Below are 24,250 nucleotides of genomic sequence, written 5' to 3'. Positions count from 1 at the left end.
CAATTTGTGCTCCGAACCAACCTCCTCCTTTCTCATCCCTTCTTTATCTAACCTATCAAAATGATGGCAATGTGATGTAAATGCGAGCTTGCAATCAAAGTTCTACCTGAGTGAATTTTTGACCTTGACTGTGTTGTGAGAATGAGTCGCTTTGAATGATGGTGGCCGGGCAAATAGCAGGAGAATTTGAAAGGCCGGGGTGGGAGGGTTAAATTTGGCTTTTCTAGCTGCTTTTTCTTAGATTACTCAATGGGATCTGAGCCTCCATTGGCAAGACCAGCATTTGTTGCTAATTCTTAATTGTCCTTGAAGGTGGTAATGAGCTGGTTTTTGGAACCACTGAAATCCATTAGGTGTGGATATGCCCACAGTACTGTTACAAAGGGAATTCCAGGATTTTGACCCAGTGACAGTTGAAGAACAATAATACCATCCAAGTCGGAATATTTTGTGGCTCGAACGTGCAGGTGATGATTTTCTAATATATGTTTGCTGCTCTTGTCCTTCTGGGTGATAAGAGGTCATGGATCTGGAAGGTGCTGTCGAAAGAGCCTTGGTGAGTTGCTATGGTGGCTTGGTGAGTTGCTATGGTACATCTTGTAGCTGATGCACCGTGCTGCAACTGTGCATTTGTGATCTAGGGAGTGAATGTTTAAGGTGATGATTGGGGTGCCAATCAAGCGGGCTACTTTATTTTGTGTGGTGTTGAGCTACTTTATGTCCTTGGCACTGATCCAGGCAAGAGTATTCCATCACATTCCTGGCTTGTGTCTTGTCGTCAAGAGGTGAGTTACTTATCTCGGAATTCCTAGCCTCTGCCTTGCTCTTTCAGCTGCAGCATTTGTATGGCTGGTCCAGTACCATTTCTGGTCAATGGCGACACCAGGATGATAGTGGGAGATTCAATGATGGTAATACCATTGAATGTCAATGGGAGACGGATAAACTTTTTTTGTTAAAAATGGTCGTTGCCTGGCATTTGTGTGATGTGTATGTCATTTGTCACTTCTCAGCTTAAGCCTGAATGTTATTCAGGTCGTGCTGCATGTGGACTCTTTTCACCTACCGCCATGGGTGCGTCATCAGCAGGACCAGAAGACCCCACCAGCGTGAACAGCTAGAAGACTTCCTTCAAATGTCTGTCAGCATTTTAAAGAGAAAAGTTTGGTTGTGATGGTTCGGGTCATTTTTTTTCAAGAAGATGATCAATAACCCATGCAAAATTTTACACCCTGCAAATCTATGGTTCTGAGTTGCACCCCACAGCAATCTGCAGATTTCACTTCACTAACTGCTTGTATTTAAAATAAATGGCACTCTTGCAGTTGAGTGATGAACACAGTAAATTTTAAGTTTGTACAAAGTACGATGATGATGCAGTAGAATAGACTATGCAAGTATTCAGTCTAGAAAGATGTATGAAAGATGACTACCAAATTTGGTAGGTTTTGGTTTCAAATATCTTTCTTCCTGCTTTCCCCCACCTCCTCTATCACCCCCTTCTATCTAAATAATGCTGTGTCTAGCCACACGTCCCCAGAGAGCATGTTGTGCAGTGCTTGTCTTCATCAGGGAAGCAGACCATAAAAAGAATGCCTTGTCACAAGAAACCAATCTTTTGGCCATTTATTTTTAGGAGAACCCAAACATGTGCATTGTTGGCTGACGTACGTGATTAATGACGTTTGTGCAGTTAGGTTTCCAATCGATTTGGGTCAAGGTTTGACCTTTTGGCTATTAAAGTTTGTTAGCCAACCCACCAGCAAAAGTATAATTGTGAGTATTTCCTTATTCGTCCCTCAAATAGTGCAGTAAAGACTAATAATATTATGAACCAGCTTCCTAGTCTCTTCCTCTCTCCATTTTTGTGGTCTGGCGAAAGTCATTGTATTAGAGTTGAGATTGTATCAAGAGTGTTGCAAAGTCAAACTAACACTGCTGGCATTCCATGTCTTTGAATCTTTTAACACTATATCTTTTTGTTTTTAAAAATACATTAACATTACATTTTTAAGCTCTTTGCGTGATTTTCTTTATTCCTGGGATGTGAGTCTTGGGTGGGGTCAGCATTTGTTTTCCATCCTTAATTGCTCCTGGGGAGGTAGTGATTACTTCCTCCTTGAATTGCTACAGTTCATGTAGGTGCATCCACAATGTTGTTGACGAGAAAGTTCCTGGATTTTGACCCGAGCCACCGTGAAGGTATGGCAATTATAGATCCAGTCTGGATGATGCATGCTTTGGGGACTTTCCAGTGGTGGTGTCCCTGTTGTCTTCCCTTTATACTTGATAGAGGTCACTGATGTGTTGGGTACTCTGCTACACAGACGAACCAACACGGTTGCGAATGGTACAACTCAGTTTTATTACTAACATTTATTTACAGTGGTAAACTGGTTATTGAGGTTCGATCATAACCCTGGAATCTGTGGACCTATTCCTAATACTATCTTGTAGTGGCACTCAGCACATGGTGGATGTCTGAGTGGCTTGCTATGAGCTCTGTGCCCTGAGCTGTCTCCTGCTGGACTGCCCAGGAAGTGTCGTGTTCCCTGTTTTGTACTGTGTAGACCATAAGACCATAAGACATAGGAGCGGAAGTAAGGCCATTTGGCCCATCGAGTCCACTCCGCCATTCAATCATGGCTGATTTCAACTCCATTTACCCGCTCTCTCTCCATAGCCCTTAATTCCTCGAGAAATCAAGAATTTATCAACTTCTGTCTTAAAGACACTCAACGTGCCGGCCTCCACCGCCCTCTGTGGCAATGAATTCCACAGACCCACCACTCTCTGGCTGAAGAAATTTCTCCTCCTCTCTGTTCTAAAGTGACTCCCTTTTATTCTAAGGCTGTGCCCCCGGGTCCTAATCTTCCCTGCTAATGGAAACAACTTCCCTACATCCACCCTATCTAAGCCATTCATTATCTTGTAAGTTTCTATCAGATCTCCCCTCAACCTCCTAAACTCCAATGAATATAATCCCAGGATCCTCAGACGTTCATCGTATGTTAGGCCTACCGTTCCTTGGATCATCCGTGTGAATCTCCGCTGGACCCGCTCCGGTGCCAGAATGTCCTTCCTGAGGTGTGGGGCCCAAAATTGCTCACCGTATTCTAAATTGGGCCTAACTAATGCTTTATAAAGCTTCAGAAGTACATCCCTGCTTTTATATTCCAAGCCTCTTGAGATGAATGACAACATTGCATTTGCTTTCTTAATTACAGACTCAACCTGCAAGTTTACCTTTAGAGAATCCTGGATTAGGACTCCCAAGTCCCTTTGCACTTCAGCATTATGAATTTTGTCACCGTTTAGAAAATAGTCCATGCCTCTATTCTTTTTTCCACGTTGAATTTCATCAGCCATTTCTTGGGCCACTCTCCTAAACTGTCTAAATCTTTCTGCAGCCTCCCCACCTCCTCCATACCACCTGCCCCTCCACCTATCTTTGTATCATCGGCAAACTTAGCCAGAATGCCCCCAGTCCTGTCATCTAGATCGTTAATATATAAAGAGAACAGCTGTGGCCCCAACACTGAACCCTGCGGGACACCGCTCGTCACCGGTTGCCATTCCGAAAAAGAACCTTTTATCCCAACTCTCTGCCTTCTGCCTGACAGCCAATCGTCAATCCATGTTAGTACCTTGCCTTGAATACCATGGGCCCTTATTTTACTCAGCAGTCTCCCGTGAGGCACCTTATCAAAGGCCTTTTGGAAGTCAAGATAGATAACATCCATTGGCTCTCCTTGGTCTAACCTATTTGTTATCTCTTCAAAGAACTCTTAACAGGTTTGTCAGGCACGACCTCCCCTTACTAAATCCATGCTGACTTGTCCTAATCTGACCCTGCACTTCCAAGAATTTAGAAATCTCATCCTTAACAATGGATTCTAGAATCTTGCCAACAACTGAGGTTAGGCTAATTGGCCTATAATTTTCCATCTTTTTCCTTGTTCCCTTCTTGAACAGGGGGGTTACAACAGCGATTTTCCAATCCTCTGGGACTTTCCTGGACTCCAGTGACTTTTGAAAGATCATAACTAACGCCTCCACTATTTCTTCAGCTATCTCCTTTAGAACTCTAGGATGTAGTCCATCTGGGCCCGGAGATTTATCAATTTTTAGAACTCTTAGTTTCTCTAGCACTTTCTCCTTTGTGATGGCTACCATATTCAACTCTGCCCCCTGACTCTCTGGAATTGGTGGGATATTACTCATGTCTTCTATTGTGAAGACTGACGCAAAGTACTTATTTAGTTCCTCAGCTATTTCCTTGTCTCCAATCACAAAATTACCAGCGTCATTTTGGAGCGGCCCAATGTCAACTTTTGCCTCCTGTTTGTTTTTAATGTATTTAAAGAAACTTTTACTATCATTCCTAATGTTACTGGCTAGCCTACCTTCATATTTGATCCTCTCTTTCCTTATTTCTGTTTTTATTATCCTCTGTTTGTTTTTGTAGCCTTCCCAATCTTCTGACTTCCCACTACTCTTTGCCACATTATAGGCTTTCTCTTTTGCTTTGATGCATTCCCTAACTTCCTTTGTCAGCCATGGCTGCCTAATCCCCCCTCTGATAACTTTTCTTTGGGATGAACCTCTGCACTGTGTCCTCAATTACTCCCAGAAACTCCTGCCATTGCTGTTCTACTGTCTTTCCCACTAGGCTCTGCTCCCGGTCGATTTTCGTCAGTTCCTCCCTCATGCCCCTGTAGTTACCTTTATTTAACTGTAACACCTTTACATCTGATTCTACCTTCTTTCTTTCAAATTGGAGATTGAATTCTACCATATTATGATCACTGCCTATCACTGTATGCTCTTGCCTATGATTGGCTGTGGTGTTGTGTGTGTGCTGATTGGCCCGTTGATCTGTCCATCAGTATGTATGTATGTTTGTGCTATGATGTTTACCTGAACATCATGACATCCCCCTTTTTTACAAGAACATGTGCCTATGTGGTTATAAATAGAGATGTGTACTGAGTGCAGCTGAATGTGTGTGTGTGTGTGTGCAATATCTACAGCATGTACATGGGGCTAAACTATATACAAATGGGTGATGGCGGGTGCGCCATAACAACGAGGTTGTACCATAAACCAAGAACGGGGAAATGTTGAACGACAAAACAAACTCCTGTAACGATAAGGAAGAACAGAAACATATTAACACAGTGGTATTATGAGTTCAATGTACAAACAGGCTCACAAGTCCAGTCTAGTAGGTGGGCGACGAATTCGGGTTGACCGTTAGGGTGGCACACCATTCATCACCCGGATTGACAGTGTTCACTTGCAACGGCTGGTGGGTCCTGGCTGGAGACACCCGGTTCCCATCAATGACTGCAACACGGAAGACGTCCCGGTCGCCTGTGTCACGGGTCTGGATATTGTCTGGGCACGACTCGTAGTACGGAGGCTGAATGGTCCGCACGTCCCTGCGAGGTTGTCGGAATTGGGGAACATTGGCAGGTTGAGCTGCTCGACAGCAGGCAGCGTAGTGGCCCATCTTGCCACAGCGGAGGCATTGTCGGTTTCTTGCGGGACATTGCCGCTTTAAATGTGCGGCTCCGCAGTTGCTGCATGTCGTGACGTCATGGCGTTCGTTGCGCCATCGCGCATGCGCAGTTTGGTCTTGCGTCGAGCGCGCCTGCGCATCACGTCCCTCTGCTTCAACGTCGTTTTTGGCGCGCACAAACGTGGGAGGCCTCGAAAAGCGCGCGAAATGGCCGCCCTCGTCCGGGCCGAGGGCCAGGAGGAACTCGATCGCCTGGACCCGTTCGGCCTCGTAGGATGCCTGCCTCGCCGATCCGGCCGCGTAGGACCCCTGCCGTGCCGATTCGGCCGCCTGAAATTGGGAGTAGTGGCTAGTCACGTTTTCATGCAGGACACAGGCTTCGATTGTGGAGGCTAGGGTGAGGCCTTTAATTTTTAAGAGCTGCTGGCGTAGGGTGCCCGAGGTGACCCCAAAAACGATCTGGTCCCGAATCATGGAATCGGAGGTGGTGTCGTAACCGCAGGACTGCGCGAGGATACGGAGATGCGTAAGGAAGGATTGAAAGGGCTCATCCTTACCTTGCAGGCGCTGCTGGAAGAGATACCTCTCGAAACTCTCGTTGACCTCGATGTTGAAGTGTTGGTCGTGTTTGAGAAGGACCATCTTGTACTTGGTCTTGTCCTCACCTTCCGCGAACACCAGGGAGTTGTAGACCTGGATGGCATGTTGACCTGCCGTGGAGAAGAGGATGCCGATCTTTCTGGTGTCCGAAGCGCGCTCCTTTTCGTTGGCTTCCAGGAAGAGCTGGAAGCGCTGTTTGAACAGCTTCCAATTAACACAGAGGTTTCCAGCGACTTGTAGCAGCTGCGGTGTGCTGACGGTGTCCATGGCGCAGGATGGCAGATTCCAGATGATTCGTAGGTAGGTCCCACAGTTACTCCTGGTACTATGATGTGTTGGGTACTCTGCTACACAGACGAACCAACACGGTTGCGAATGGTACAACTCAGTTTTATTACTAACATTTATTTACAGTGTTAAACTGGTTACTGAGGTTCGATCATAACCCTAGCATCTGTGGACCTATTCCTAATGCTATCTTGTAGTGGCACTCAGCACATGGTGGATGTCTGAGTGGCTTGCTATGAGCTTTGTGCCCTGAGCTGTCTCCTGCTGGAATGCCCAGGAAGTGCCGTGTTCCCTGTTTTATACTGTGTATGCTCTTGCCTGTGATTGGCTGTGGTGTTGTGCGTGTGTTGATTGGTCCATTGATCTGTCCATCAGTATGTGTGTATGTTTGTGCGATGATATTTACCTGAATATCATGACAGTCACTGGTTTGGAAGGTGCTGTGGAAGGAACCTTGTTGAGTCACTGCGTTGCATCTTAAAGATGGCACACTGAGAATTGGAGGTGAAAGGAGTAGATGCCAATCAAGGAGCTGCTTTGTCCAGGCTGGCGTTGAGTTTGTTTAATGTTGTTGGAACTTCACTTGCCTGGACAATTGGAGAGTATTCCATCACATACATGTGGATGGTGGGCAGGCTTTGGGGAGTCGGGAGGAGTTGCTCGCCATCTCAGCCTCTGGCCTGTTGTTATAGCTACATTATTTATACAACTGCTTCAAGTGAATGTCGGGTCAGGATTGTGGCTTCCTTTTATTCCAGGTCGCATGTGTGCTATTTTATGGATGTTGGTCTTTCACAGCAGTGACTGCACTTAGTGCTTCATTGATTGTGTAATGCTTTGAGATTTCCTCTACTTGTACTTCTGCGCTCCTGTGTGCAACCACCTACCAATATATTTGCAGTTTGGGGGGGATTTGGGTTTGTTTATTGTCATGTGTACCGAGGTACAGTGAAAAGTATTTTTCTGCGAGCAGCTCAAACAGATCATTTAGAACATGAAAATAAAATACATAATTAGGCAACACAAGGTACACAATGTAAATATAGACACCGACATCGGGTGAAGCATACAGGAGTGTAGTATTAATCAGGGTCAGTCAATAAGAGGGTTGTTGTCTAGTCACAGCGGGGAAGAAGCTGTTTTTGAATCTGTTCTTGCGTGTTCTCAGACTTTTGTACCTCCTGCCCGATGGAAGAAGTTGAAAGAGTGAGTAAGCCGGGTGAGAGGGGTCTTTGATTATGCTGCCCGCTTTTCGAAGGCAGCTGGGGGTGTAGATGGAGTCAATGGGTGGGAGGGAGGTTCGTGTGATGGACAGGGCTATGTGCATGAAAAGATTAGTACGGTTATAAGAGATGTAAAAAGAGGATCTGTTTGGGAGAGCTTGCAAGAGAGTCTCCACGCTCCGGGGTAGTGAGTTGGGGTAGCTACCACTATTAAATTAAGAAATATTTCTGAACCTAACTCTTTTTTACTTTAATCAATCTAGCTTTTTGTGTAAATTAATTAACACTCTGCATTAGTTATACTAATGGAATAATGATGTAGCTTATCCCATGAATGTATAAAATAGAATTGCTTAGACAACTCTTACCAACACTGTTCCTACCGTGAAAATGTTTTTTGCGTGACTCTCTTGGTTTGATGTTAACGAGCAAACCGGGTATTTGTTGATTCAGCAAATGGTTGATGAACAATAGAGTGTTAAGCCCTCAAAAATGAAAAGAGAGCATAAGCAAAAAGCCAGTTTGCAAGTTTTATATATTTTTTAAAAAAAGACACAATCCACCCTATTGTTCAAGCATTCATTCTCTATCCTTGATCTTTGTGCTCCAGGCAACTGTTTTCTCATGTTACCTAATCTGTTTCCCAAATGCTGAGATTCCCGTTGGTTTCTTGAGTAGATGTGAGATTTATGTCATCTAGTCAGGTTAATTGCATCTCCACTGACCTTTGCTATTCCTTTTGATCCAATAGTCCTTTATTCTAGGGCTGCAACTTTGACCACAAGGCTGTCAATCACCTGAGGTGGAGCCAAAGGTGACTTACCTACTCTGTGTAGCTTCAGTAGTGCTGTCCAAAAACGCTCCTTGCAATCAAACCCATGTACAGTAGTCCCTCTGCTCATCTTCACTTTGATGAAAATGAACTTTAGGTGTAACTTTTGCACTTTTGGTTCATAGTTCTAAAATGTTTTCTTTTTTAAATTCCCAATTAAGGGGCAATTTAGCGTGGCCAATCCACCTACCCTGCACATCTTTTTGGGTTGTGGGGGGTCAGACCCACGCAGACATGGGGAGAATGTGCAAACTCCACACGGACAGTGATCTTGGCCTGAGATCGCAACTGTATCCTTGGCGCCGTGAGGGAACAGTGCTAACCACTGCGTCACTGTGCCGCCCTTCTAAAATGTCTTCAGTGTTTTCTGAATTCCTTAGACCTTGTTAATTTATTTATATTAAGGTTCATTAAAACATACATGGGGCGAGATCTTCTGGCTGCTCACGACAGCGGGATCTTTTGGTCCCAACGACGGCGCACCCTGGCTGTGGACATCCTACGGCATGAGATAGATTCAATGGGAAATTCCATTGACCAATGATCCTGCTGCAGGCCAACGGTGGGCTGTCTCCTGCTGCGAGAGAAATGCTGCGGGAGGCCAGAGACTCTCACCCACTGTCTGTGACAAGTTGCTGGGAATTGAGGGGAAAAATCCTTTAACTTGAGGGAGAAAAAAAATGATTGTGGTTCACTTTTCAAAAACTACACACTAAGCTTCATTACTAAAGATGGACATTAGTCTGGGTGGGTGGGGGGGTCAGTATGTTTATCCTCGTCTCCCAACATTCCAATGAACTAAATCCATGTTTTTATCTGTAGGCTTCAAGATTATCAACCAGATAGGGCAGATTCAGCTCCGATGTTGAATATCTCATCTTAGATCTGGGGCAATGCAGCACTCTTTACCCCCCCCCCCCCCCCCCCCCCCCCACACACGCGGCGAGAAGTTCCGATCCCGCTGACTGCGCTCCCTGCTGCGGGTGTCCTGGCGCCGGGGGGGGTGGATTAAATGGGGAATTCCACTGACTGAGGTGGTACCAGAAAAAATCTGCTGCCAGCCAAGGATGGAAATATTCTGGCGGTGCAAAATATGCTGCGGGGTGGCCAGAGAATATCACCCAGGATCTAACTTGAACATGAGAGCATTACCACTGAAGCAAAGTTAACACACTGCATTGAAATTTTTTTGCTCCGCTTGGGATATTAACATTAATGCACACTGAATTCAAGTAGCTGACAATACCAGTTTGAAATGTTTTCTTTATGCATTCATATCAGAAGACCACTGCTAGAACCAGTATACTTTGGACTATATATGCTGACCTTCTTTATTGGGGTAGGTGCCACTCCACGAGAATCTCTACAACCCAAAGGGCCTGTTCCTGTGCTGTACGTTTCTTTTCTTTGTTATCTGATTAAGTTCTCTTAGTGCCATTTCAAATGGCCCCTTGACCTACTGCCAAAAGGCTGCCTCTGAAGCATTGTATGGCGCATGACTCCTGACAAAAGTGGGAATGTTTGTATGTTGCCAAACAAATTCCAATATTGTTGGTTAATGGCCTTCGAGGCACGAGGCTTTAATTATGTTGATTGCTTACCCACCTTCATGGAGTGGGTTGTGAATTCCAGTGGCAGTCCACACTCTGGGAAACAGCAGGAGGCAGGACCCTGGTGGGATGCTGTCCCAGATCCCACGCCCAGACCCGCCACCTTGGCCAGGAAGATCCATAAGGATGTGATTTAACCATAGATTTCTCTGACTTTCTTCCATCCCACATGTTGAAAAGGAATTTTCAAAGTTGCCTTCATGCTTTGTCCTGGCAAATATCTCTGGCTTAAGTAGAAGATCAGAAGGACCTTGTATCCTGGTCCCGTAAGGTAGCGGGGCAGGTGAAGAAAGTGGTTTAGAAGGCATATGATATATTTGCTTTTATTAGTTGAGGCATAAAATTGAACAGCAGGGAGGTTATCCTGGAACTGTATAAAACGTTGTTTAGGCCACAGTATTGTGTGCAGTTCTGGAATCCACATTATAGGTGGGACGTGACAGCATTGAAAAGGGTGCAGAGGAAGTTCACCAGGATGTCTGTGCGGCGTCTGCACGTTCTCCCGTGTGTGCGTGGGTTTCCTCCGGGTGCTCCAGTTTCCTCCCACAGTCCAAAGACATGCAGGTTAGGTGGATTGGCCATGATAAATTGCCCTTAGTGACAAAAAAAGGTTAGGAGGGGTTATTGGGTTATGGGGATAGGGTGGAAGTGAGGGCTTAAGTGGGTCAGTGCAGACTTGATGGGCCGAATTGCCTCGTTCTGCCCTGATGTTCTATGTTGGCTGGGCTGCAGAGTTTTAGTTAAGAAGAGATTGGACAGACTAGGGTTGTTTTCCTTGGAGCAGAGGAGACTAAGGGATGACATTTGATTGAGACGTATAAAATTGAAAGGCATGATCCCTTGGTGGAGGGATCAATGACCAGGGCGCATAGATTTAAGGCGAGGGGCTAGCGGTTTCAAACATTTTCACCAGAGAGTCATGGCAGCCTTGAACTCACTGCCTGAGAGGATGGTGGAAGCAAAGACCCTCATAATGTTTAAGAAGTACTTGGATGTGCATTTGAGATGCTGAGGCATACACGGCTATGGGCCCAGTGCTGGAAAATGGCTTTGATTGTTTTTGACCAGTGCAGATGCGATGGGCCGAAGGGCCTTCTGTGCTGTCGACCTCTATGATGTTGATTGCCTTGTAATTCTGGTATGCAAAAGCTAATAAGAGTGAGTAATTTAAAATAGCTCATATACTTTTTCTCTGCTAATGTTAAAGAAATGTAAAAGACTAAATGCTGACATCTCCAGGACCTGATGAGTAGCTGCAGAGATAGTTAATGCAATGGCTATGATTTTCCAATGTTTCCTAGTAGATTTGAAAATAGCAGTTGTAACTCCTACTATTCAAGAAAAGAGAGAGACAGAAAACTGCAACTACAGACCAATTTAGCTAGTCATCAGGAAATTGGAAATTATCATTAAGGAAGTCTTACAAATGTATTTCAAAATTGTAGTATGATCACATAAAAATCAGTGTATTTTTACAAATGAGAAATCATATGTGGCAAACATATATTAGGATTTTTCAAGCTGGAACTAATCAGGAAGACACGAGGGACCCAGGTAGATGAAAAATTGTTAAATAAAAGGCTAATGTGCAAAAGAAGGTTCATGGAGCTCGGGGTACAATATTAGTATGGATTGGTTAATGGGTAGAAAATAAGGATAAGTAGGGCATTTAAGTAGCAGGATATGACTAGGATCAGTGCTGGGGCCATTATTTATAATCTACATTCCCCTCGATCTCCTCATCCAAGTCGTTAATGTACCCAAGTTCGCTGACCATATAAAACTAGATTCAACTCCGGGCAACACGGTAGCATAGTGATTAGCACTGTGGCTTCACAGCAGCAGGGTCCCAGGTTCGTTTCACTGTCTGTGCAGAGTCTGCACGCTCTCCCCGTGTCTGCGTGGTTTCATCTGGGTGCTCCGGTTTCCTCCCACAGTCCAAAGATGTGCCGGTTAGGTGGATTGGCCATGCAAAATTGCCCTTCGTGTCCAAAAAGGTTAAGAGGGATCATTGAGTTAGGGGCATAGGGTGGAAGTGAGGGCTTAAATGGGTCGGGGAAGACTTGATGGGCCGAATGACCTCCTTCTGCACTGTATGTTCTATGTTCAAATATAAGCTGTGGGAAGGACACACAGGCTGCAAAAAAGATAGAGACTGATTTAGTGAGTGGCAGCAAGATGGCAGATGACATGTAGAATGTGCATCTTTTAACTTTGAATCATTTTGTTCCATTGTTGATATAAACTTGATAAGTGTATAGAGACTGGAGGGGTGAGAGCGGGCATTTTAATTCTCAAGAATAGCTTGGTTGTAAGTAGGTCGTTAATGGTTGATGTTTGGATTGTGGCTGTAACCTGGCTTCAATTTGTCTACTTATCATAGAATCATAGAATTTACAGTGCAGAAGGAGGCCATTCGGCCCATCAAGTCTTCCCCATTCGGCCCTTGGAAAGAGCACCCTACTTAAGCCCACACCTCCATCTATGCTTAACGGAGATGCCTCTGACAAGTTTGGACAGTAATTATCACAGCAATTAACATTCTTCGAGGCATTAATCAGGTTTTTTCTCCAGCATGGATTTCCTGCAGCTCAGGAACCTGCCAATTTAAAATGTGTCCGTCCAGTTCCTCGTCGTCATGTTTGGATAGCCCAAACATCATAAATGCTCAGTTCTTGCACCTGCTTTGTCCCATTCTTTCAAGTAAATATTTAGCAGGGAATTCTCCTCTTCGTTGGCCACAAGCCAGAGACTTGTGACTCGGATGAGAACACTGCTAAAGCATTTGTGATGCCCTCTCGGGAGTCTCCTGCCCTGATGGCGTTCCAGTTAGAGCAGGTGCTTCAAAAGTTTGGTCTCGGGCATACAAGCAACATGTCTGCCATAAAGGGCTGATTTTTAATGATTTCTAGCACCCAAATACTGAGAAATTCAGCTTGGGAGAGGCTGCTATTATTGAACCACCTTTCCTGGTTCCAGATTTGGAGGATCTTGTGAAGGCTCCGTTGGTGGTAGTTCTCCAGTGCTTTGAGGTGCCTGTTGTAGGTTGTCCCAAGTTGCAGAAGTACATAGGAACATGGGGGGCCACTGCTGTCCGAATACCCTGAGTCTCCAATTTGAGATTCTGGTTCTCAAATCTTCTCTTCTGCAGACAGCTGACGCGATGATGGATTTTGTTGTTTATGCCTGCCCTCTGTAAAATGAGGCTCCCAAGATCTGAAAAATTATTTCCTTTTTCTAGTACCTCGTTTGTTTAATTAAGTCGCTTCACGGATGTGTAGTATTGTGAAGGTGGTTGGAAAAGGACCTTTAGTTGTCTGGATGTTTAGTGAAGGCTAATTTTCTCATGTGCTTCATGGAAGGAGTCAACAATGACTTGGAACTCAGCCTCCGTGAGTGCAAGTGTTTTTTTTTAATAGCACATAGTGCAGGAGGAGCCACTTGGCCCATCAAGTCTGCACCGACCCACCTAAGCCCTCACTTCCACCATATCCCCGTAACCCAATAATCCATCCTAACCTTTTTGGATACTAAGGGCAATTTAGCATGGCCAATCCACCTAACCCATTCTCCAAGTACTGAAGCTCCATGAACAAGGGTGGAGTGGTTTTGGATTGAAGGCAGTGTAGATTTCCCCATCTTTTCTGTGAATTATTTTCATACCTATGGATAATATTCTGGAGGTGATGTGCAGTATTTAAGCAAGTGTTATGGGTCAGGGTTTAGAGAACTCCAAAGTGTATCATGGAGTTCACCTGAACCACAACTTTTAATAGATTGTGGTATGGGGAGCACACGGCCCACTCTACAGGTGTGGTACAGTAGAAATGAAAAGTATTTTTTTTAAAGCAAAACAATGTTTATTCTATGAACTCAAGTTAACCTTTTAAAAACAAACAGTGAATATCTTAGCAACCATTAATTCAAAGATAACCCTCAAAGAATGCAACACTAAGTAATCCTTTAAGCTGTCCTTTTAACATCCAAAAGACTTAACAACCTTTAAACAGAAGCACATCAGGGTTCACATTCAATACTGAAAACATTTAAATTTCTGAATTCACCAAATGATCAAGAGATAGTCCTTCATGGCAGAGAGCTCAACAATACAGCTGCGTTGGCTGACTTCAGCTGCAACACATTCAAAAACGAAACCAAAAAGACACACCAAAGCTTTTCTCAAAGTGAAACTAAAAAGCAGAACCAGAGCTCAGCTCCACCCACACTCTGACATCACTGCAGTAACATGAGCAGCCAAACATTTCTTAAAGCAACATTCTCATGACACAAGGAAAATGGAGAAGATGGTTGGTATGATGACACAACCTTGTTTGAAATTAGCCATCTCCAAGATGGGGTCTGCAGTGATATAATTGAGGATTATGTCTTGGATGTCATCGTGGAGTAAGTGGAAGATATGGCAAATTTCTGTGGGCAGCCAAGGTTCCTGAGGATATTCCAAAAGCCTCCATGGTTGACAAATCATAGGCTTTCATGAGTTCCAAAAAGGCCATATACATGGTTGGGTGCAGTTTCTTGCATTTTTCTTGGATTTGCCCAGCAGTGAAGAACATGTGTGATTCAGCGGCTGACTTGGTGTTAGGGTGAGGCCTTCATCGAGAATTGCAACACTCAAAACGTCTCAAGATTCTACAGAATCTCACGGTGCATCATGATCTGGATCTCGCTCTCGCTGGGTGAGGTCCAGGTGTGCAAATTTATGACCCATTGGACTTATTTAAATGTGTTCGCCCAATTCACCCGGGGCCCAGGAGTCACCAGCATCGCCAGCGAGGCCTCAAGCGGGTGCCATTTGACACCTTTGGCAGGGTAGTTGGGGGCACTGGTGGTCAGGCACTGGGCAGGGTTGCACCCTGGCACCAGGGTGGCTCTACTAGACTGACAGGGACACTGCCAGAGTGCCTGTCCGATAATGCTAAGTGCCCAGGTGCCAGGTTCTCATGCCAGAATTTGGAGCCTGGCAGCCTTGCCCATAAGAGGTGGGGTGAGTGGGTGCTTGAGGACCCCAGAAGAGATCAGTGGGGAGGGGGGATTCCTGTGGCCGCTGAGGGGGGTCAAAAGATCATGGCTGCCTTTAAAAACAGTACCCCATTGGCTATTAGCCTTCCTGCGCTGAGCTCACCATTGCAGGAAATGACTTGAGTTCCCGAGTAGAATCTCACTAAATGGACCGTTAAGGGGACTTTAACTTGAGTCTGCTGAATTGCGCCCCATGTCTGTGATGCCTCTTGTTGCACTGCAAAACCACATTTTGTAAGGAGCTGTTTAGCTACTGAGGAGGCAGTTGAAGGGGATCATAGCAGCCTAGTTCTTGTTCTGAAAGCTTGACCCCCCCCCCCCCCCCCCGGGATTAACGTGTCCCCACTGCCTATTTGTCTCTCTGACGATACGGGGAGGTGTTGTGCTCTTAAAGTGTTTTTCAAATTTTTTTACCGAGGGCCAAAGATTTGTGGGTTAGGTGGATTGGCCATGCTAAATTGCCCTTTGGTGTCCAAAAGTTAGTTGGGGTTGCTGGGTTACGGAGTTAGAGTGGAGGCATGGGCTTAGGCAGGGTGCTCTTTCAGGGGTCGATGGGCCAAATGGCCTCCTGCACTGTAAATTCTATGATTCTTATGACCCATTTTTAACAACTGGATATCCTTCAGGACCCACACTGATCAACCTTTGTATTCCCGCTGGCCGGCCATCGCAACCCACCAGTTTCACTTATCTTTAATGTGACGGGTGTGCCTGCTCGGTCATCAGGATCTAATTTCATAGAATCCCTTCAGTGCAAAATGAGGCCACACATCCCATCAAGTCTGCACCTCCCTCTGAAAGAGTATCCTACAAAAGCCCAATCCCCCACCCTATCCGCGTAACCCCACTGAGGGGCAATTTAGCATGCCAAGCCCATCTACCCACATCTTTGGACTGTGGGAGGAAACCGGAGCACCTGGCCGGAGGAAACCCACACAGACATTGGAAGAATTTCCAAACTCCATGTTATATTTCTGAAAATGATTTCAGCTGATGAGTTAAGATTTCCCCGCATCCGTTGAAAAAATAATCAAGAAGTTTGTCCTTAAACTTGCCATGTTTAGTCTTCAAATGTCTTTGAAGTTTTGAGGGCTTTAAACTTGCATTTGCCAGTGCTTTGCTGCATATAACACATGAACTTTGAATCATAATTTGCAGTGGCACAATTAAGAAACCCACACTTCAAGTAATCATCTTTATACTACTTTTGTACCCATTTTCAGCTTCTTCTTCGTGGGTTGTTCACCAGAGGCCCTGGAGTTCACACCAGCACTGCTTGCAGCTGCAAAATGGAGGGATCACTCTCTCGTGCCAAGAACACATCACACCATCTGGTTCTGGGGCAGCGTGCTGACATCAGGAGGAGGCATTCTTCCTCGCTGTGCTCTGGGTCTGTGCACTGCTGAGGTGGCACGCATGCACGGAATGGCCGGCATTCTGAAACCCATTCACAGCCAGCATTTTTAAATGCAGGCCATGACTTTGCGCAATCAGGAACCCCGTGGCGCATGGACCCGCGATCGGGAACGTTACGAGACATAGTCTGCAACATCTGACACCCGCCCATGACCCACGGTTCGAAAATGACTGCTGTAGAAGCTGGTTGAAAGAGAACCTTTTGAGAGGACTGTTTAACATGCAGTATTAACAACCGTGTGCAAAAGAATCTTCTGGTTGAAACTGAGATTACCTTAGACAAAGTGACTGAAATAGGTCAGACAATCAAGTGCACCGAGGGGGATGCATCAGAGCTTCAAAGCGTGTAAGTGGGTGAGGCAAACCAGCTGTGAGGCATTATGGCTGCAAGGTGCACTGCCAGGTTGACCAGCACAGTGGAAGTTCAGCCACAATCTCATGAATGGGATCGTAGTCAGCGGTCAGGGAAGAAAATAGGGAGCATCCGCGAGGGCAGAGTGTATAGTTAGCGGTGGTCACACGGCAGGTTTGGACTCGAGGCAGGAAAGGAATGGGTGACCACCAGGCAGAGCCACAGGACTAGGTAAGCAGTGCAGAACTTCGATGGCCATCCACTGCAAAACCGATCTACCACGTTGGATACAGACCGATAGCGGGATTTCCTGGGAATCCCTCTTATTCCACGCCATATTTGTCCATGGCAAGGAGTATGGAACTTCATCCCACTTTACAACCCCAAGGGGATCGTAAAACTGCTGCAATTCAGCTCCGGCGGGAGAGCGCGTTTCAACTTAATGGGAACACAAGTCCCCTAGCCAGCACATTTAGCTCGCTGCGGCAAGAAACACATGGCCAAAAAACACCACTCGCGTTAAAGCAGAGGCTGCACATAACCGATTTCTACATCGAGGAGCTCCCCTCGCTGAAACTTCAGTATAGCGAGAGATCGGGCACCATTTCTAAATGGCACAATCGCCAGCACAAAAAGATGCCAGCTTGGAACTTGGGCCAGCGTGGCAGTGCCCCACCAGCTGGCAGAACAAGCTGGGCACATTGGCAGTGCCAGGCTGGCACCCTGTCAGGGTGCCTGGGTAAAACCCTGCTCACAGGGCATGCAGCTGGAGGCCTCTGAACCCCTTGGAGTCCCCCACGAGCGCCGTTCCTTCTGGCGATGCATACTGAACAAGGCTCGCTCGAGGTTTCCGGGCGAAGGAGACAGAGCCCAAGCCTCGGGCACCTCCAGAAACTGCAAATTAAAGTGAAACTTCTCGCAAGATCACGTTAGATCTTGAAGAGGAGGCGTTGCGAGTCGGTAGATCCTGGAAACGGGGACTCCTGGCTTCTATCAGCCACGCTGAGCCGTGGTGAGTTGCCTTAATGGCCTGGCTGTTGGATCGTGCCCATAATCTCCCAAATGGAGAATACAGCCCGGTATATTTCCAACAAGGCTGCAGTTCTTGGGGTTCAAGGGAAAAAAGGATTGGGACGGAGGGGGGGGGGGGGGGGGGGGGCGTGGGCGGGGAGTGAGTGAGTGGGGGGGCGTGGGCGGGGAGTGAGTGAGTGGGAGGGAGGGAGAAAGAGAATGGGAACATGCTGGAGTGGCAGAAAAGGACCGAATGGCCTTCTCCTATTTTACAGCATTAAGTAATTACTTCTCAAACATTTGAGTATCTGCCATTGCAATGAAATTGAGAGGGTTTTCATTAAAAGGTCTTAGGAAAGCAAGACGTCATGGGGGAAGAAATTAAAATGGAGAACAGAAATAAAAAAATCAACCACTTTTTTTTTAACCTGAAATATTTCACGTGTTAAATGCAAGTGTTTCAAGAAGTACAAGTGCGGAATTTGCCCCAAATTTGTCACCGTCAGGCTCTGACTGAAAACCGGCGTCTTTCCCTCCAGACACACAGCTGAGTTTTCAGACCTGGGGCTGGATTTTCTGATTTTTGAGGCTATGTCCCCACGGCAGCATGACAACGGTGGCGTTTTAAGACCGGAAATTCAGCTAAAAATGGCCACCGATCCTCCTTTTGTTGGGGGCTAGCAGCTGAGCAGCGTAGAGCACCCGGCTCTAGCTGCTGATTCGGCACGGAGAATTGCCGGGTCCGTGGCGTGCATGTGCACGGCGGCGGCGGCCTGCAGAGGCTGCGCCTGTGCAGCATGGCGCCGGCCGCCCGCGGACCCGGCCTGCAAAATAGTTAACCCATTTGGCCGGCTCACGAGCCTCGGACCACCCACCAACAGTGCCCCCAGTCCCTGACAGAGTCTCCCCTGCCTGCGGTCGGCGCTGGACTAAGTCCGCAACCGCCACGCCAAGTTCCCAACGGATGATAGGACACGCGACCGTCACTGTTAGGAACTCAGCCGGTCCGGGTGGAGCATCTGGGTGTGGGCCTCTGGCAACATCCTGAGGCCTTCGGTACATCGCGCGGCGTACTCTCTTTTGTTACCTTACTGTAGTGTGTTTGCTAGCACTACTGTATGTAACATGCGTTACTCAATCCAGTTGCGGCAGAGGCTTTCTGCACCTTGATGAAGAAGGCACAAAGTCGTCCAGAGGTATTGAAAGGTTTATTGAGTAACAGAATTTAACAACATGCGTGAGTTCTTACTTTAAGATCAATACCGGTAGAACGGTTACAACGTTTATATACAGTAGCTATGTCTGATCACAAGTGACCCTGAGCTAGATCTATGCTCCTACTCTCGTCACAGTCTAATCACCAAGAGAGGCAGAGAGCCGCTTGCGCCTGCTTTTATACCCGCCAGTGCTGCCCCCTACTGATGTTTCAATTTCCCATTAACCCCTTATATACATACCCGTGTAAAGATCACTACATACTCGGCGAAGGGCGGAGCATTACGAAAGTGGCGCCGCCCCCAATTTGGTCTGAAACTGGTATTCTCCGGCCAAACATGATTTTGGCATCGGCGCCTGGAGAGTCCCGCCCCTGATTTACTGGCACTTGGCACACAGAAAATCTGGGGGCATGGTTTATGCCATCATTCTGACGTGGTGGGGTCTGATAGCGGCGGCAAGGCCTGCTCCACAGAGATCCGGGTGGCATCTTTTAAAGGATGCCCCCATCTGTTTTTCAAACACCGCTCATGTTCCCTCAAACCCCCCCCCGGCCCAAACAAGCACAAGGGTATCGGGGCACTCTTTCCTGCCCCTCACTCACCGCATGTAAGGGGATTTACCCCCCCCCCCCCCCCCCCCCCCCCCAATGGAGGAGGGTTACCCCCTGGCAATGCTCAGCCTTAACCCTCAACTCCAGGCACCACCTTCTCTCTCTTTCCCCCCCCCCCCCCCCCCCCCACCCCCACCACCACCACCCCCTCCCAAGTCATCACGCTGTTTTTTTTGCTTTTAAAAATCAGTACATAAGAACTAGAAGCAGGAGTAGGCCACCTGGCCCCTTGAGCCTGCTCCACCATTCAATGAGATCATGGCAATGAGATCATGGCAATGAGGATGATGTGACGCTGCGGGGGAGGAAGCTACAGAGTAAAGCTGTTTTAAACAAATTTTATTCAAATTAACGGAATCCGTCAATCCCTTTCTCGGTGTGAATCTGATCATGTCACTGTGGGGGGAGGGGGGGTTGAATCTGAAACCGATCTCGCCAGTGCCAATCCTGTTTTGGGCCCTGGTGAGATTTAGCTGCTATAACGGGATTTGTGTCTGTGGCGAAGTGGGCCACCGGCCTCTCCAGAGCTTCTGCTCCATCTCCTTTGGCACAGTATGTGCGATACCCTCATGGCTGTTTGGGTTGATCTGTGTGAGGCCGGTTGTCTCACACGGGTGAAAATAAATAACTTTAGAAATCTATAATCAAACTAAATGACGTTTTCCTCAATGCTGTTATTCATCTTCCCATGAATATATCTGAAATGATTTGATGTACAATGCCCAATCTGTAATGTTGGATTCAGTGACTGTTTTTTTGTTTTACGAAAGAAAAGATAGTGGTGTAGCTCATTGTAACGTTTAGGTTGGCTTTTTTGCTCCATTTAACCCCAAGCTGAATATACTTCTTGCTTTACAACTTCCCACTGCTTCACGTTCATATGACTTAGAGTTGTAATGACTTAAGTCATTGTAGTACCGAACAGTTCTTATTTTTGTATGTATATAATATATAAATTAAATGGTTCTAACACCCCCAAACTCCATAATGAATTCTAAATCATTATACTCGTCCTTGAGACCTGCAAAACATCTGTGGTCAAATTAGTACATTAATGCAACAGTGTCTCTTTTTAAATGCAAGATTTCCCGTTATCCCTTCACCACCTTTAATAAGACTTTAATGGAATCAAAACTTGCTGCTCTGGAAAACGTTACATAAAGCTGTCAGGCCAAGGAATATAAATGCAACTTTATCAGGAGTCTGGTCTTGTGAATTGTTTATAAGCCATAAAATATGAAAGTCTAATTGGAAATTGTTTTCTCCTGCGTGAAAAGAAAGGTTTACATCTGACAATGTTATTCAAGGAATAGGCACTCTACTTCTCTGAAAACTGCCTGTTTGTAATTTCTGTAATGGAAGAAAAGCGCTTCCAAATTACCAATCCTGTTTATGATTCCACTTTTGTAACAATATTATAATTGCTCCTTTCTAAGGTTTGTGCGATTGATATGTCCTTTTTATTTAGACTGCACAGAAACTCTTGGGGTCTAAACTGTTGTCATTTTCTCAATCAACGCTGATGTAATTTATCCAACAGAGTTTAAACAATCTTCATTTTTAGCACCAAAGGATGGATTGCAAATTGTTTGTTGCAAATTTGTTTCAAAAAACTGTCCCTGCCATTCCATCTTTTCCTGTCCCCTTCCCGTAATTGTCATTCCCATCCTATCCTCATGGAAATAATCTCTCCAGCCAGGGGTACTTTGTATGACTCCCCTCGGCGTCTGATGTTTTTGTTCTCCTCCCACCCCATCGCAGTTGCCAACCATGGACAGCTACACCTGCGTCACATGCTCTGGTCCTTTGTGTGCGCCAGGCACTGCCCACCAAATAAACCCAACAGAGTACTTTTATGGATTTGGTCTTGGATTCAATGAAGTCACGATTTCTAAACTTGGGCATTTCTCTTTGTTGAAGGTGACTCCTGGGAGTAAGGCATCCTCGGCTAATCTTTGTCCTGGTGATGTTATTGTGGCCATCAATGAAGACAGTACAGAGAATATGAACCATCTGGATGCTCAAAACAAGATCAAGGCCTGTACAGACCAGCTTACCCTTTCGATTAACAGGTCAGCAATTATAGAACATAGTCCAAAACTAATCCTCCTTCTATTTAAGGTCAACCTCCGTTTGTAATGCAGGAGAAAATATATCAAATTTGAAAAGATAGTCCGATTTTGCAGCTGTTTCTGGTGAATTCAAAAACGTACTAGTTGAAAGTTCTCTTTCGGGCACGTTTCTCAGCGGCTGATGTGTCGAGATTCAGCCTGCTATTCATCGGCACTGTGCTGTTTGTTTTTGGACCGGGGAGTTTCTCCCCGTCAAGGCCTTACTTAAGCTCTTTTCCTGCAGTGATCCCATCAGCAGGACTGGCTCCTCTTAGATCGGGGCACCGTTTTGAACGACTGTCCCAATCTCTAAGCCACCCGCCCAACCTTTGTCTGCCCTCACCCCACTTCATGGGTAAAGCCTCGTACTAGCCTGACAATTGGGGGGAGTGGGGGGTCTCTAAAGGTCTACAAGACCACCCCTCCCCAAGGTGCCGTCACACCCGGCCCACGTTTTGTGACCACCAATGCTAAACGGTTCCTGGTTGAGGTCTCGCAGGTGCGGCTGTTTACTCTTCGGCACCAGGTAAAAGCAGCGCCCGTGCTGGGTGTGGTCCAGATCACAGCGGATGGCGTGAGTCGGGCCCGATGCGAGCTCAGTTTGGAGCTCTTGTGGGATTCACCGTTCCGTCTGGCTTGAGTTGGACGCAGTGCAGTGGCTGCATTGCTCCTGTAATCTCTGCCTCGGCAGACTTGCCCTCTCAATCCCCTATAATGTAGTGAATCATGCTTTTCTTTTACCCACTTCCAAGGTTCATTGAAGTCTCTTTTACTTGCACTGTTTGCACCTCCCTTGGACCCAACAATCATTATTCTTTGACTTTTTTTCTCTCAGTCCATTGTACAAGTTTTTAAAAAATCATTTTACGGGATGTGGGCATCTCTTGTTAGGCCAGCATTTATTGCCCATCCCTGGTTGCTCTTCAGAAGGTGATGGTGACTTGCCTTGAACCGCTGCAGTCCTTTAGGTGTAGGTATGCCCACTGTGCTGTTGGGGAGGGAGTTCCAGGATGTTACTCCAGCGACAGTAAAGGAACGGCAATACATTTCTAAATCAGGGTGGTGAGTGACTTGGAGGGGAACCTCCAGGTAGTATCTGCTGCTCTTGTCCTAGATGGTAGTGGTCATGGGTTTGGAGGGTCCTGTCTGAGGAACCTTGGTGAGTAACTGCAGTGCATCTTGTAGATGGTACACACTGCTGCCACTGTTCATTGGTGATGGAGAGTTTGAATGTTTATGGAAGGGGGAGCAATCAAGCGGACTGCTTTGTCCTGATGGTGTTAAGCTTCAGTTGCTGGCGTTGCACTCATGCAGGCAAATGGAGAGTATTCCATTACACTCCTGACTAGTGCCTTGTAGATGGTGGACAGGCTTTGGGGGGGGGGGGTTAGGAGTCGAGTTACTTGCTGTAGGATTCCTAGCCTTTGACCTGCCCTGGTAGCCACAGTGTTAATATGGCTAGTCCAATTCACTTTCTGTACCAGATGGTAATGCCATAGAATGTCAGGGGGTGGTGGTCAGATCCTCTCTTGTAGAGGATGGTCATTGCCTGACACTTGTATGGCACAAATGTAACTTGCCACTAGCCTGGATATTGTCCAGGTCCTGCTGCATTTGGACATGGACTGTTTCATTATCTGAGGAGTCGCGAATGGTGCTGAACATTGTACAGTCATCTGCAAACAGCCCCACATCTGACCTTATGGAAGCGAGGTCATTGATGAAGCAGCTGAAGGTGGTTGGGCCTAGGACTCTATCCTGAGGAACTGCTGTAGTGATGTCCTGGAGTTGAGATGATTGACCTCCAACCACCACAACCATCTTCCTTTGTGCCAGATAGACTTCAACCAATGGAGAGGTTCCCTCCCTGGTTCCCATTAACTCCAGTTTAGCTAGGGCTCCTTGATACCATACTCTGTCAAATGCTACCTTGATATCAAGGAAAGTCACTCTCACCTCACCTCTGGTTTTCAGCTCTTTTGTCCATGTTTGAACCAAGGCTGTAATGAGTCAGGAGCTGAGTGACCCTGGCGGAACCCAAACTGAGCATCCGTAAGCAGGTTATTGCTGAGTAAGTGCCACTTGATAACACCGTTGATGATTCATTCCACCACTTTGCTGATGATGGAGAGTAAACTGAGAGGGTGGTAATTGGCTGGGTTGGAATTTTCCTGTTTCTTGTGCACAGGAGAAACCTGGGCAACTTTCCACATTGCTGGTTAGATGCCAGTTATGTAGCTGTACTAGAACAGCTTGGCTAGGGGTGCGGCAAATTCTGGAGTACAAGTCTTCGGTGCTATTGCCGGGATATTGTCAGGGCCCATAGCCTTTGCAGTATCCAGTGTCTTTGGCTGTTTCTTGATATCACGTGGAGTGAATCGTATTGGCTGAAGACTGAAATCTGTGATGCTGGGG

At 46.4% G+C, this 24,250-nt stretch overlaps 1 protein-coding gene across 2 annotated transcripts in view; it reads left to right on the top strand.

The window, feature by feature from the left end:
- The window catches only part of LOC140427056 (PDZ and LIM domain protein 4-like), a 140,292-nt gene that overhangs the window by 18,079 nt on the left and 97,963 nt on the right, over nt 1-24,250 (top strand). For both annotated transcript variants that reach the window (XM_072512508.1, XM_072512509.1), the window contains one exon: nt 21,645-21,796. In XM_072512508.1, the coding sequence (XP_072368609.1) occupies nt 21,645-21,796 (152 nt within the window). The remainder of the gene's footprint in view (nt 1-21,644; nt 21,797-24,250) is intronic.

This window comes from Scyliorhinus torazame, chromosome 7 (assembly GCF_047496885.1).
Source record: "Scyliorhinus torazame isolate Kashiwa2021f chromosome 7, sScyTor2.1, whole genome shotgun sequence".
In the NCBI taxonomy this organism is placed as follows: Eukaryota; Metazoa; Chordata; class Chondrichthyes; order Carcharhiniformes; family Scyliorhinidae; genus Scyliorhinus; species Scyliorhinus torazame.
The sequence above is the reverse complement of the archived record's forward strand: the minus strand, read 5'-3'. Positions and strand labels throughout refer to the sequence as shown.